The sequence below is a fragment of the Littorina saxatilis genome, linkage group LG5 (assembly GCF_037325665.1).
Source record: "Littorina saxatilis isolate snail1 linkage group LG5, US_GU_Lsax_2.0, whole genome shotgun sequence".
Classification (NCBI taxonomy): domain Eukaryota; kingdom Metazoa; phylum Mollusca; class Gastropoda; order Littorinimorpha; family Littorinidae; genus Littorina; species Littorina saxatilis.
The window spans coordinates 22,362,381-22,378,161 of record NC_090249.1 but is presented as its reverse complement, the minus strand read 5'-3'; the positions used below and the strand labels follow the sequence as shown (position 1 = coordinate 22,378,161).

The window sequence follows — 15,781 nt, the reverse complement described above, 5'->3', positions numbered from 1 at the left end:
ATAGACGATTTTCGGAAATAACTCCGTCGGGTTTGTATGGGTTGTGAAAGAGTGAATGCCCTTGCTTTTCTTCTGACAAAGAACTTCACACGTGCTCCTGCTCTAGTGTTTCGGACACATCCCTAACTAGTGATTGGCCCCTCCAATGTTTGTCCGAGTCAAAAGCAAGGGCATTCACTCTTTCACAGTCCATACAAACCTGACATATTTATTTTCGGAATTGGTCTATTGAGTTGTCACGATTTGTTTTTCGAAATAAAAAGTACTTTGGGTTCTCTGTATTTTGTTTAGGTATTTAGAACACCAAAGTATCATTGTGTGATGTATTTTTGTTCATCGTCACACTCTTCCTTGCATTAACAGGATCATTTTTAACGTGATTTATTAACAGTTAAAATCATTGTAAAAACGTTTGATCCTCTTTTCATTAGAATCGTGTTTTTGTTTAGCACCAGTATCACCATTTGGGAAATACTCGTCTTCTAGACTTACGGTTCAATCTTCTTGCTCTGTTTTGTATTTTCACCCCAAAAAATGATGTATCTGTGCAATAACAAAAAGACCTTCTATGAATCACCGAGGAATAATGTTAGACATTCTGTCAAAGAACAAGAACTTGCCCTTTTTTTGCAAATGTATCTTGTGCCTATGATAATTATATCCAGGAAACCAAACGAATGTTTATCAATATGAAGATACTGTTTTTACAAAGTGGGGCCTGTTTAGATTGAAATAAAACATACTTAAAAATTCTTCGACAATGTTAATTGTTGTTTTACGCGTTTTCAGGTAACGCGACGCTTGGAACACTGTCTGTTGTGACAGCTATGTTGGGGATGTTGGGAGCGTCAGGGGGTTTTGCTCTCGTCTTTTTCTTCACGCCAGAGCTCTTTCCCACAAATATGAGGTCAGTGGGGTGGGTTTTTTTCATGGTTTATTTTCTCCTCCGAAAATTGAAAAATAAGAAAAAAAGATAAGACACAATTTTATGTACTTTTTAACCTCTATTCATCATGGTTGCCCACAAGAACGCGTTAGGGGGTAGGGTAGTGATTGGCGGCTCGTGGAGGCGGGGGGGGGGGGGGGTGGAAGGGAGGCTGTGTTGCGCTGCATTAATGATTTTCAGGGAATATTGACACAAGCCTCTTTTATTTTGTCATAACAAGGTGGGGTGCAGCGGGAATGATGAGCTCTGATACCAATAAAGGAAATAGGCGCGCTTAAAGGCACAGTAAGCCTCCCGTAAACCATCACCAGGGCCGGACTACCGGGGGGGTTATGGGGGTTGCGCAACCCCCCCCTAGCCTGAACATGTACCTTACTTATTTAAAACATTTTTTATTATTGCTTATTTTATGCCGTTTCATGCAAGGAGCGACCATTTTCTTATCTCAGAATATGACCTACCCATCAGCTTCTGGGGGCTTCGCCCCCTGACCCCCACAAGGGGCTCTGCCCCTTGACCCCGCCCAGGGGCGGACGAGGGGGGGAGGGTTGTTCTAGGGTTTCCGGACCCACCTTATAAATATAAAAATATAAAAATATTGAATGAGGTATGCATTTCTTTATTTTACATTGAGTTTCAATTTTGGGGGTTATAATCAGTGACAAAATCTGCTGCCTGAAACTGGTATGATCATCCTCAGAATGCACCAGATTGCACCAGTTTGCATCCTTTTTTTCAAAATTTTACGGGGGGGCATGCCCCCGGACCCCCCTAGCAAGCTTTGCTAGGCTCGGCGCTTCGCGCCTTCACACCCATATCTTCACAATATACTTTTGAAACCCCTCCCCCCCCCCCATAAAATGAACTGATTCGCCCCTGCCGCCAGGGGGGATATTCCCCTGCACCACCTCTAGCAACCCCCCCCTCCTCTTAGCCTAGTCCGGCCCTGATCACAGATACGGCCAGGCTTTTACACACAGTACAAACACCCTTTCATTTAAAACACTCACCGATTGAGAACATCCTAGGTGCCCTCCGTAAAGAGCGAACAATTTTCAAAGAATTTATTTTTGCGTGGTTTATCTTACCCCTGAGCCATTGTGAACCCGTGTGATCCAGTTTCCCTTTTTCACAAGGTAGTTGTCAGTTAGTCATTTGAATGCGACTCGATGTGAGCTTATTTAAATAGCACGTTTTTATGCACAAAACAAACGGCTGTGGTTCACAAGAACTCTAGCGATGGCTTTTGACTGTTGAGAGGAACGGCGATATGCACTGGTAAACCGTCGTCTGCTACGACCCTTGCGTGACTCTGCTTCCGGGCTTTTCTTTTTTCAAACTTTCACAACTTCGAATTGTACTGATCTTGTCTTGATGAAAAAAGAATTCTTTTATGATTAAAGAATGTTTGTGTAACAAGCTGTCAATTTATTATTTAGATTTTAAAATTTAGGTCTAGCGCAAAAACGCACCACGGTCCAAAAACATTTTGATAATCATCGATTCACGGCTATCGCCAGTTTACATCGATAGAATGAGACCCGAAGGGAAGTAACTCATGTTTGACCTGAGTTCAGGATGGGTCCAAAAAGTGTTCGAGACAATCTGCAAAATTAATTCTTTCAAAATTGCTCGCTCTTTACGTAGGGCACCTAGAATGTTCCCGTTTGATGAGCGTTCAAATGAAAGGGTGTTTGTACTGTGTGTAAAAGCCTGACAGTATCTGTGATGGTTTACCAAGTCCACGAAAATAAATTCTTTGAAAATTTCTCACGCTCGACAGAAAGCAGCCAGGATGTTCCCGTTCGGTGAGCGTTCAAATGGAAGTATGCTTGTACTATATGTAGACGCTCGGGGAGCTCTGTGATGGTTTACGGGAGGCTTACTGTGCCTTTAAAGAGAAGTTTTTCCGAACATTCATACACATACAAACATTTGTTACATTGTTGATGTCTACAGAAATCAAGCCCTTGGGGTGGCGTCCTTTGCCGGTCGACTTGGAGGGATGTTAGCCCCATTCATGACTGATCTTGTAAGTATACACAAGACGCATCACACTCCCTTCCTCCCGCAATAATTACATTATAAAACACATACTCAAGAAAACACATCTATTTTCCATTTAAAATCGGTGTTTTGCTTTGACATTTTAGGGTCGTTTAGTACGTTAAAAAAATTCTTGCTGTACTAAAACTAACGAAAACAAGAATTATAAAAACAAGTCGCGTGAAGCAATATCACAACATTTGGTTAATCTTTTGGCCCAAAACTAAAAGATCAATGCTGAAAATTAGTCATCATCGGTATTGCATGGATATAGTAAGGCTCGTCTCCGCGAAGCATGGGAACTTAGTACGTAATTTCCATAAACCCATGGGTTTTTTCATTCTGAGCACATGTTCAGCGTAAACGTAAGATATCTACATATTTTTGAATTCAGGAAGTGATAAAGAATACAATGCAATCTTCTTCTTTCTTTTTTTTAATCTATTACTGACACCAAAAACTGTATAACGAATCGGGTTTTGTGCCCCTGAAAGAAAGGCGACGTCGTCATAAACTTTTGCTGTATTATAAAAATTGTAAATCGTTTAACCCCAGAATATTTATACTCCAAACTGCCGGTCCTGGTTTCCGATGTAAATCCTTACCACAGACGACGCCCTCTTGAATGTAAGGTTCCATTGTGCAGAAGTGAGTTATATAAATCTTCATTTTTTCCTTCAACGACAGCTTTGTGGAATAATCTTCCAGAAAATATACAACAAACGCAGTCAGTTGGTGAATTTAAAAGGTATTTGACCGATGGAGATGTTGTTGTTCCACAGTATTATTATTTAGGCAACCGCCAGGCACAGGTATTTCACAGCAGGTTGAGATTAAACATGAGCGATTTGCAACAAGACTTAGTTAAAGGCACGGTAAACCTCCCGTAAACCATCACAGAGCTCCCCGAGCGTCTACATACAGTACAAGCATACTTCCATTTGAACGCTCACCGAACGGGAACATCCTGGCTGCTTTCTGTCGAGCGTGAGAAATTTTCAAAGAATTTATTTTCGTGGACTTGGTCCTCAACAACAATGGCGCCTCGTTTTGGTACTGGACGGCTGTTATAAATATTCAATACCGGAAATCACGCCCGGACAGTAAGCCTCCCGTAAACCATCACAGACACTGTCAGGCTTTTACACACAGTACAAACACCCTTTCATTTGAACGCTCATCAAACGGGAACATTCTAGGTGCCCTACGTAAAGAGCGAGCAATTTTGAAAGAATTAATTTTGCAGATTGTCTCGAACACTTTTTGGACCCATCCTGAACTCAGGTCAAACATGAGTTAGCCCTACTTCCCTTCGGGTCTCATTCTATCGATGTAAACTGGCGATAGCCGTGAATCGATGATTATCAAAATGTTTTTGGACCGTGGTGCGTTTTTGCGCTAGACCTAACTTTTAAAATCTAAATAATAAATTGACAGCATGTTACACAAACATTCTTTAATCATAAAAGAATTCTTTTTTCATCAAGACAAGATCAGTACAATTCGAAGTTGTGAAAGTTTGAAAAAAGAAAAGCCCGGAAGCAGGGTCACGCAAGGGTCGTAGCAGACGACGGTTTATGCATATCGCCGTTCCTCTCAACAGTCAAAAGCCATCGCTAGAGTTCTTGTGAACCACAGCCGTTTGTTTCGTGCATAAAAACGTGCTATTGTAAATAAGCTCAAATCGAGTCGCATTCAAATGACTAACTGACGACTACATTGTGAAAAAGGGAAACTGGATCACACGGGTTCACGATGGCTAAGGGGTAAAATAAACCACGCAAAAATAAATTCTTTGAAAATTGTTCGCTCTTTACGGAGGGCACCTAGGATGTTCTCAATCGGTGAGTGTTTAAATGAAAGGGTGTTTGTACTGCCGGTGTGTAAAAGCCTGACCGTATCTGTGATGGTTTACGAGAGGCTTACTGTGCCTTTAACCGACACCTCTCTGATAATTTAGAATGTACACGTGTGGAGCATGCCCGGAAGATTCTGAACATTTCTTGTTACACTGTCCAAAATTTAAAGAACATAGAACCATTTTATTAAATAGTCTGCCAACACACGTTCTAGACTGCAAAACACTCTTGTTTGGAAATATTGATTTAACTATATCTTTGAACACAAAAATATTCTCTGTTGTACAAGACTATGTTATGTTAACTAATCGCTTCGGCTGATATTATATTAACTGTGCAATTGATGCAGCCCGGCATTCTCTCTCTCCCTCTCTCTCTCTCTCTCTCTCTCTCTCTCTCTCTCTCTCTCTCTCTCTCTCTCTCTCTCTCTCTCTCTCTCTCTCTCTCTCTCTCTCTCTCTCTCTCTCTCTCTCTCTCTCTCTCTCTCTCTCTCTTCATCTTATTTGTATAAAATATAATGAAAGATTATCAAGATAAGTGTTGAAGCTATCACTTGTTCGCCATGTTTTGCTATCGGAATGTGTATTGATTATCATTTCAAGAACGTGTCCATAAGCAATCTGCTTGTTAACGTTCTTAATGTTGTTATTGTTTGAAACGTGTTTATGAGAAATTGAATAAAACACGCTTAAACCAACAAACTCATCCAATAATGTTTAAGCATCCAAACCAAAATGCCATCCCATAGTCCGGAATGACAGTCTTTCTACAAATATTTAGTCAAAACTTGTCTAAATGTACAAAGATAAGTTTATGGAACGTTTGATTATTGACAAAACAAAACATTAATTTGAACCTCGTTCTCTCGGTTTTTAAATTGGACCAACACGATACACAACAGCCAAACTATAAGGAATGGGTGATCAGTTGGCTTAAGATATTGCTTCTTCAAATAATGGCAGGAAATGAAATGAGGTAGTTGTGATTGTTGTTGTTGTTGTTGTTGTTGTTGTTGTTGTTGTTGTGTTGTTGTGTTGTTGTTGTTGTTGTTGAGTTATTGTTGTTGTTGTTATTAATAACTAAAGCAACTTATTTTCTTGTCGTTTTTACATTTAGTCAAGTTTTGACTAAATGTTTTAACATAGAGGGGGGAATCGAGACGAGGGTCGTGGTGTATGTGTGTGTGTGTGTGTGTCTGTCTGTCTGTGTGTGTGTGTAGAGCGATTCAGACTAAACTACTGGACCGATCTTTATGAAATTTGACATGAGAGTTCCTGGGTATGATATCCTCAGACGTTTTTTTCATTTTTTTGATAAATGTCTTTGATGACGTCATATCCGGCTTTTCGTGAAAGTTGAGACGGCACTGTCACGCTCTCATTTTTCAACCAAATTGGTTGAAATTTTGGTCAAGTAATCTCCGACAAAGCCCGGACTTCGGTATTGCATTTCAGCGTGGTGGCTTAAAAATTAATTAATGACTTTGGTCATTAAAAATCTGAAAATTGTAAAAAAAAAATTAATTTTATAAAACGATCTAAATTTACGTTCATCTTATTCTCCATCATTTTCTGATTCCAAAAACATATAAATATGTTATATTTGGATTAAAAACAAGCTCTGAAAATTAAAAATATAAAAATTATGATCAAAATTAAATTTTCGCAATCAATTTAAAAACACTTTCATCTTATTCCTTGTCGGTTCCTGATTCCAAAACCATATAGATATGATATGTTTGGATTGAAAACGAAGTTAAAACGAAGAGAGGTACAGAAAAGCGTGCTATCCTTCTCAGCGCAACTACTACCCCGCTCTTCTTGTCAATTTCACTGCCATTGCCATGAGCGGTGGACTGACGATGCTACGAGTATACGGTCTTGCTGCGTTGCATTGCGTTCAGTTTCATTCTGTGAGTTCGACAGCTACTTGACTAAATGTTGTATTTTCGCCTTACGCGACTTGTTTTCATCTTATTTTCAGGCAGACATTGCTATCTGGGCTCCAGGCGTGATGATCGGAAGCCTGTGTTTCGTTGTGGTCGTCCTCTTTCGCTTCATCCCGGAAACCAGAGGGAGGGAACTGCCGCACACCATCGAAGACATCGAAGCCTGGGAGAAAGAGAGTCTGCCGACGAATGACAGTTCATCTCTAGACGTCAGAGTCTGAGAGCTAGTGTTGACTTCAAAGTCCTGAACCATTGAACAAGACAGTACAATATAAACAATACAATACAATAAAACACAATATTGCTATTTCTTATGTTACGTGGATTTCCATTGGTCAATTGGGCAAAACTGAGCTCAGTGCAAAAGTGATATCGACGACATTTCCGTCGATATCAGTTTTGATATCGACGACCTCTTTATTGCTTCCCCACTTCAAAAACAAAAACACCTAAATTTTGAAAACAAACAAATATAAATGAAAATGTAATTATCCCAGAATTTAGTTGAGCAAGTGACTAAAGACTTTTTGAAAGGAAAGACATTTTAAAATACTGAAAAGTACAAGAAAAGAGTGAACAAAAAGAAATAATAATCAGAGGGAGGGATATGGAACAGCCAAAACTGAGACAAATACTTTTGTAATTTCTTTACAGTAAATACAACATGTCCAGAGAATTAGCAATATATCTAACATTGACTGACTGTGTGATGATATCTTCTGCTATTGGTCTGTTTCGACAGTGATATCAAAATCTCGACCTCCTGTCTCGATTTTGATATCACTGTCTCAACAGACCATAGCAGAAGATATCATCACACAGTCCGTCAATATTGGGTAATATTGCTATTTCATATGTTACGTGGATTTCCATTGGTCAATTGGGCAAAACTGAGCTCAGTGCAAAAGTGATATCGACGACATTTCCGTCGATATCAGTTTTGATATCGACGACCTCTTTATTGCTTCCCCACTTCAAAAACAAAAACACCTAAATTTAAAAACAAACAAATATATATGAAAATGTAATTATCCCAGAATTTAGTTGAGCAAGTGACTAAAGACTTTTTGAAAGGAAAGACATTTTAAAATACTGAAAAGTACAAGAAAAGAGTGAACAAAAAGAAATAATAATCAGAGGGAGGGATATGGAACAGCCAAAACTGAGACAAATACTTTTGTAATTTCTTTACAGTAAATACAAAATGTCCAGAGAATTAGCAATATATCTAACATTGACTGACTGTGTGATGATATCTTCTGCTCATTGGTCTGTTTCGACAGTGATATCAAAATCTCGACCTCGATTTTGATATCATTGTCTCAACAGACCATAGCAGAAGATATCATCACACATTCCGTCAATATTGGGTAATACAACTTAAAATGACACTTGAGGTGAACAACAAGAGAATGGAAGAAAATGGTCATATTAAGACATTAAAAATGTGTAACTCTATCAGTGAATGGGCATGAATTTCTCACGCACACGCGCACACACACACACACACACACACACACACACACACACACACACACACACACACACACACACACACACACACACACCTACACGCTCATTCAAGAGGTGTCGTCAGCATTTACCATGATCGGCAGTTTCAACTAGCAAAAGTAACTTTCCATTCTAAATTACGAATTAGGTATGTGCCTTTTAGTTCATTCATACCAGTTTTTGCTTTATTCAACCCGTGTTATAGGACTTGTATAGGTTTTACTCTGCCTATTTGTTTTTACACCCCCGGTATAGGGGTGTGTATAGGATTCACTCGATGTGTTTGTTTGTTTGTGTTCGCATATAGATCTCAAGAATGAACTTACCGATCGTCACCAAATTTGGTGAACAGGTTCTATACATTCCTGAGACGGTCCTTACAAAAATTGGGACCAGTCAAACACAGGGTTAGGGAGTTATTGGTGGATTAAGATTAAGATTACGATTCGCTCCATGTGTTTGTTTGTTTGTTTGTGTTCGCATATAGATCTCAAGAATGAACGGACTGATCGTCACCAAACTTGGTGAACAGGTTCTATACATTCCTGAGACGGTCCTTACAAAAATTGGGACCAGTCAAACACACGGTTAGGGAGTTATTGGTGGATTAAAATTATGCAAGGACTTATAGAGGGACATCTTCATGGTCAAAGGGAAATAACCATTCTCACTCAGTCACTGCCACCAACTGAGAAGGTTATTTCCCTTTGACGGGGGTGTTTTTCCTACCTCGTAGGAATTTCTTGTTCTTTATGTCAACACTCTCCGGTGATTTCGCTTGAATTTGGTGTATACCTTGTTGATGAGCGCATGACGGTCGCAGCAAGCCTCGGGTGTGGAAACTGGCTTTGTTAATGTCTTCTGCAAAACATTATGTCAAGCTGAAAACTGAATTCACAAACTGATGTTTGTCTAACGTTGTACCGCGTGTGAAATTGGAAGATAATTTTGTTCTCTTCTATTCCAATTGACAAGCAACTTTCAAGATGTGTTGAAAATATCAACGAAAAAACAGATTCACTGAAATAAAAAATACAGTTTTAGGGTAATGTCGTTTGAGAAACAGATATATATGAAAACGTCACCTTTTGTTACGGGTAAATAAGATTACAGCATGCTCATAATTATGTTGTGTAAGTGCAAGTTTGTTTGTTTTTGTGACAGTGTGTCGCGATAACAAAGCTACACAACATGCATCCCAGGTCCGTTCTGGATTCGCTATTTTGACTGGAAAATGTCCCAGCTCAGAAAACTCACAAAGACTGTGTTTCGGGGGGGAAAGGGGGGCCGGCAGGTGTAGGTGTGTCTTTGTTTCTCTCTGTGTATGTGTGTGGGGTGTCTGTCTGTCTGTCAATGTGATTGCGAGTGTGTGTGTGTGTGTGTGTGTGTGTGTGTGTGTGTGTGTGTGTATGTATGTGTGTGTGTGTGTGTTTGCGTGCGTGTGTGTGTGCTTGCGTGCGTGCGTGCGTGCGTGTGTGAGTGTGTGTGGTTAACCAAATTTAAGTCGCCACGCCTGGGCTGTCATCAACCCAATTAACCTGTGTCACTCGACCGTGACCACGAGTAGGAACGATAAAATAAAGGAATTAGGGCATCAGTCGTACTTGCGACAGCGGTTTGGAAAAGGTTACATAGGTTGCACACTACTCTTTCGAGTGACATGCTTTAAAAATAATTTTAAAAATACTTCTGTAGGTGAAGATTTTCACATTTTCAGTTGTGTGTGTGGGTGTGTGTGTGTGTGTGTGTGTGTGTGTGTACCCCCGTTTCCACAGGTTTGGTTGCCTAAATCACCATAAGGCAACCATCCACACGTGGATGGCAACCTAAACTCTGGATGGCAACCTAATTGTGTGGATGGTCGCTTCATTTAACACCGTTAAATTGACTCTTTTGACGGAAAGAATGTCATAACAATGTTCAAAATGACATTCTTTCCGTCCTCTATAGGCGACGAAATAGGTCAAATTTTGTGCATTTTTTAGTGCAAAATTCTTCGATGCCGGAGCGAGTACTGCACCCAGTGCTGTTGTAGTGCAAGTGCACTAGAAAGGCACTCCACCCAGTGCCGCCTCTTAGGTAACCATCCACACTTTAGGTACGTGTGTGTGTGTGTGTGTGTGTGTGTGTGTGTGTGTGTTCTAACGTAGAAAAATAAGATACTCGGCATACTTTGTTCACAAGTAGCTTGCAAAAGAAACAGACTCAATCTATCTGTTTTACTTCAGAAATTTCAAATGTTTTTAACGAAACGAATTTTGTATGCAATTAACTTCAAATTTATGACATTGAAGATCCCCTTTTATAATACTTGTTGGTATACATGTCAACTTTTGTCATGCTACGTCACATTTAAGGCTTTATTTGTTTTGTGCACATCTGACAGTGAAAAGGATATAAGGCGTGGTTTTAAAACGCATGCAAGTTTGGTTTAGAAAATGAATTAGTGGTGGCATTCACTTCAGGAGACCTGACTGAAAATTCACGAATGATAACAGAACGTGATGGGTGGTATGGCATGGAATGTTGCTCCATAAACTCTCTCTGTCTCCGTCTGTGTCTCTGTCTCTCTCTCTCTCTCTCTCTCTCTCTCTCTCTCTCTCTCTCTCTCTCTCTCTCTCTCTCTCTCTCGCTCTCTCTCTTTTTTTTCTCTCTTTTTTTTCTCTCTCTTTTTTTTCTCTCTCTCTCTTGGTGTCTGTGTCTGTGTCTCTGTTACACACACAGTCACACACACACACACACACACACACACACACACACACACACACACAATCTAACACACACACACACACACACACCTCTCTCTCTCTCTCTCTCTCTCTCTCTCTCTCTCTCTCTCTCACACCCTCTCACCCTCTCTAATGATGACCAAGCACCTAGGACTATGGTTTACATGACACAATAAAGAGAATGTCTTTTCATTAAAAGACACACACTCACAAGCAAGTATTGTGCATTCCAGTCATGTTCTCGTTTTACCTTCACAGTATTGTACATACGAATGTTCTCTTGAACAGGAAATGAGTTGCACAGTGAAATAATTGTTCCATCTTAGACAGTGACACTAACATAAAACCCTTCTGTTTTCTAGTTACCCCGCAACGGTATAATTAATGTGTTCCTTGCCGCCAAAGAAGCTGCCCACGTAGAAAAACAAGAACGAACATGAAAGACATTTCTTTGGTTGGGTGTGTGTGGGCCGGGGGTATGTGTGTGTGTGTGTGTGTGTGTTTGTGTGTGTGTTTGTGTATGTGTGTACGTGTGTATGTGTGTGTGTGTGTGTGTGTGTGTGTGTGTGTGTGTGTGTGTGTGTGTGTGTGTGTGTGTGTGTGTGTGTGTTCCCTGTTGTAAATAAAGATCGATTTTAAGGTTATCTGATCTTTAATACCTTTCTTTCTTTCTTCTCTCTCCCTTTTGATCTCCTCTTCCTTCTTCTCTTTCTCCTTCTTCTTTTAGTTCTTTTTATTGTACGTTCCTTTTTCCTTTCTTCCATGTCTTCTTCTTCCGTCGCGATATAACCTTCGTGGTTGAAAACGACGTTAAACACCAACTAAAGAAACAAATAAAGAAAGTCTTCTTCTTTCACCTTCTCCGAATTTCTCTCTATTCGCCTTTTCCATCTTCTTGTGACATGTTCTTCTCTTTCTTCCTTCCTTCCTTCTTTCTTTTTTTTCGTTCTTTATTTCCGTGTTTCTGTTTTCTCATTCCTTTGTGTAACCTGTCACGTTTACTAGCCAAGTTTATCTCTCTCATTTTCTACGGGTCGACAAAAAGGGCACTGCTCAGGGGCGGACCTAGGGGGGGGTTCCTGGGTGCCCGGAACCCCCCCCCCCCCCCCCGTTTTTTTTTTATACCTTGTTATCTTCCACGAGAGGCCTCCGATTGACCTAAAAAAATAAAATTCCTTCAGCATCTGGGGGGCAAGGCCCCCCAGACCCCCCACCAGGGCTTTGCCCATGGGCCCCACCGGGGCCTGAGCGGCCCCTGGACCCCTGCTTCAATTTGGAACCCCCCCCTTATGCACAACTAGGTCCGCCCCTGCTGCTAGCACTGTATGTATGCGTGAAACAAAGGCCTCTCTATCCATCTAGCCCCACTCAGTGTCTCACAGGTATGTAGAGGTTGCCGCACATTTCCTCCACCTTGAAACCTTCCTCCATCCATCAAGCCAAGAGTTTAGCTTTGGGGGTGACACTATCCCAACTCCCCCCCCCCCCCCCCGCCCAACTGTTTCTGTGTTACTCTCTTCTTTTCTTACGAAGCTGGTCGGAATTGTGACTGACCTATGGAATTATGACCCACCTTGGCAACACAATACATTTTTCATGTTTTGTAAACTTTTGTCAATGTCATTTTCATTTCCTCGTTCTTACACGTAGTTTCATGCATTGTAAGAATAATTGTATAATCTTTCTTAATCCCCATCCTCCAAAACAGAATTATTATTTTTGGGGAGGGTGTCAGAGTTTCTCCTTTTCCTTCTGTAAGTGGCCCTAGCAGATTGCAAAGTCTGTGTTATTTTCATGTATTTATTGGGTGGGATTTTTGTACCAGGTGAGGACAACTCCCACGGTACATGGGACTCAAAAACTGACCATTAATCACGTTGCTGACCGGTCTTGCCTTCCTCAATCACCTCCCTCCTGCATATTCATTAATCCTCATTACAACAACAACAACAAATCAACTGAAGTCTTATGCCAAAAACTCGTTCTATATTACTGTTGATTCAAAACATGTGTATCCTTGTGCCAAATATTATGAATTTCTGATTTATGATGTTGCTGTAAAACCGTTTCTTACAAATCCCATATGTTTATGCCAGTTTCCATATGTCCATTAGTATTCATAATTTTATTTTTTTTTATATTATACGTCGCCTCAATAACTACCCAGAAAACATGTATTTTCCAAGTTTAATTCTACTGCCTCCCATTGCCTTAATACTACGTATGATAAAAACGTGTCCAATTAAGTAGGTTTATTTTCGATTTACTGAACTCTTTGGACACCCCTGCGTGACATGCTCTTAACCTTATGAATTAAACTCCCGCATCACTTTGTGAGCACTAGTGTGTTAATCCTCACCTCAGCATCGTAATCAACTGCTTTTTACATTTAGTCAAGTTTTGACTAAATGTTTTAACGTAGAGGGGGAATCGAGACGAGGGTCGTGGTGTATGTGTGTGTGTGTCTGTGTGTCTGTGTGTGTGTGTGTGTGTGTGTAGAGCGATTCAGAGTAAACTACTGGACCGATTTTTATGACATTTTTCATGTGAGTTCCTGGGTACGATATCCCCAGATATGTTTTTATTTTTTCGATAAATGTCTTTGATGACGTCATATCCGGCATTTTGTAAAAGTTGAGGCGGCACTGTCACACCCTCATTTTTCAATCAAATTGATTGAAATTTTGGCCAAGCAATCTTCGACGAAGGCCGGACTTTGGTATTGCATTTCAGCTTGGAGGCTTAAAAATTAATTAATGACTTTGGTCATTAAAAATCTGAAAATTGTAATTAAAATTATGTTTTTATAAAACGATCCAAAAACAATGTCATCTTATTCTTCATTATTTTCTGATTCCAAAAACATATAAATATATTATATTCGGATTAAAATCAAGCTCTGAAAATTAAAAATATAAAAATTATGATTAAAATTAAATTTCCGAAATCGATTTAAAAACAATTTCATCTTATTCCTTGTCCATTCCTGATTCCAAAAACATATAGATATGATACGTTTGGATTGAAAACACGTTCAGAAAGTTAAAAAGAATAGAAATATAGAAAAGCGTGCTATCCTCCTCAGCGCTACCACTACCGCGCTTTTCTGGATTGTCAATTTCACTGCCTTTGCTACGTAAATGCAGTGCGTTCAGTTTCATTCTGTGAGTTCGACTGAGCTTGACTAAATGTTGTATTTTCGCCTTAAGCGACTTGTTTTAATTCCACTATCAGAACACCAGTGGGCCGGTTTAATCCAAAAATCGTTAAAATCTGCATACTTGCATTTTTAAATAACTCAGCCTTCGGTGCACAAATCCAATCGTCCCTCCCCTCCCCAGAACACCCCCCCTACAAACCACCACCACCCTCCTCCCCAACTACCCACACACAAATTAGCACAAGGAACTTAGTCGATAAATATCGACAGGGGGCCGACAAATGGTTTAAATGGGAAATGTGTGTATATGGGTGTGGGTTTGAAACAAACAAACAAACCAACCCATGTGAACCCCGGGCCGCAGGCCTTCGATGTAGTGATTGAAAAAAAAGGATGTTCTCAAATGGTTCAATTCTCATTTGGTCTGATTCTCAAATGGTACCGGTATACTCCCCCCCCCCCTGGCCGCAGGCCTAGGAGTAAAATTTTATAGACACTGACCTTCTTCCCAGGGGTCATTGACCCAGTTTTAGCTATGAGAGGTGGTTCGCCCAGAGGCTGTAGAGTATACTGGGGCGGTCTCTTTGATGTCTTGAGAGGAAACTTGGCCAGGGTAGTACATGCACCAGAACTGGTGGACACCAAGGACAAACATGAAATCGAAGCAGTTTGCTTTCAGAGGGAACGGTCGTCAGCAACTCAAACTTCTCTGTTTTCTTTTTTTTTTTAAATCTGACTTTCTTTGTGGCCCCCTGACTCCGCCCTCTGTAAGGACCCCCCTCCACAAGGACCGATTTTTGTCAACATTTTAAAGGTCGCTAGAGAGGGGTTCCACTGTATGACCTAACCGCTACTGGCAGACGGCCTCAATCTTCACGCGCAAAGACGAGATTAATAGGTGCTCGGTTTTGGTATTTTGAATTACATTACATTAAACCTTTGTTGGGTTTCATGGTCATGGCAACAGCCATAATAATATTACATGATGTATAATATCATATTTCAGCATATGTGAATTACATGTCATCATACTAAACTGTCATACATTTTTATTCCTACATTATTCTGATTGATCACAACCAAACCTACTATCATTGGACACATCCAAATGCAAGCGCCTGTTCTTGACAATTTAGATCAGTGCAATTTCCTGGGTCGGGCTTTGCCACAGACACTCACGGTTTGGCCTGTAGGTAAAATGTACAATGTATTTTCTGATTTGTGCACAAAAGCTTTTTTTCTTTTTTCTTTTTTTTAACATAACAATGTTTAATGTCACTGTATGTTTAAAAGACCATGGTCATATTTGTAAAAAAAATGTTAAATTAGAAAATAAATAACATTTTGGTTCATGATTTTTCCTACACCTGTGCTAAAAATAAGAAATAAAAATGTCGGGTATATAAGTCACTCAAATACAGCTAGGTATGAATGGCTCGGTTTGAGTTTGTTGCAGTTGACCCTGCACAAAGCGACATATCATGTTTTTGTTGAACAATTTTGACGTCACCCCTCCCATAGGGTGACGTATTTCACAACTTCCTGTGTTACACAAACTCTGTGATGACCAATGGGAGGGGT

The 15,781-nt window shown here is 40.2% G+C and overlaps 1 protein-coding gene across 1 annotated transcript in view; it reads left to right on the top strand.

Annotated features, from left to right (window-relative positions):
* The window catches only part of LOC138966576 (organic cation transporter protein-like), a 32,795-nt gene extending 25,695 nt beyond the window's left edge, over positions 1-7,100 (top strand). Inside the window, exons 11-13 of the mRNA XM_070338857.1 lie at positions 790-907; positions 2,906-2,978; positions 6,835-7,100. Coding sequence (XP_070194958.1) covers positions 790-907; positions 2,906-2,978; positions 6,835-7,020 — 377 coding nt within the window. The 3' untranslated portion in view covers positions 7,021-7,100. The remainder of the gene's footprint in view (positions 1-789; positions 908-2,905; positions 2,979-6,834) is intronic.
* Positions 7,101-15,781: the final 8,681 nt, after the last annotated feature.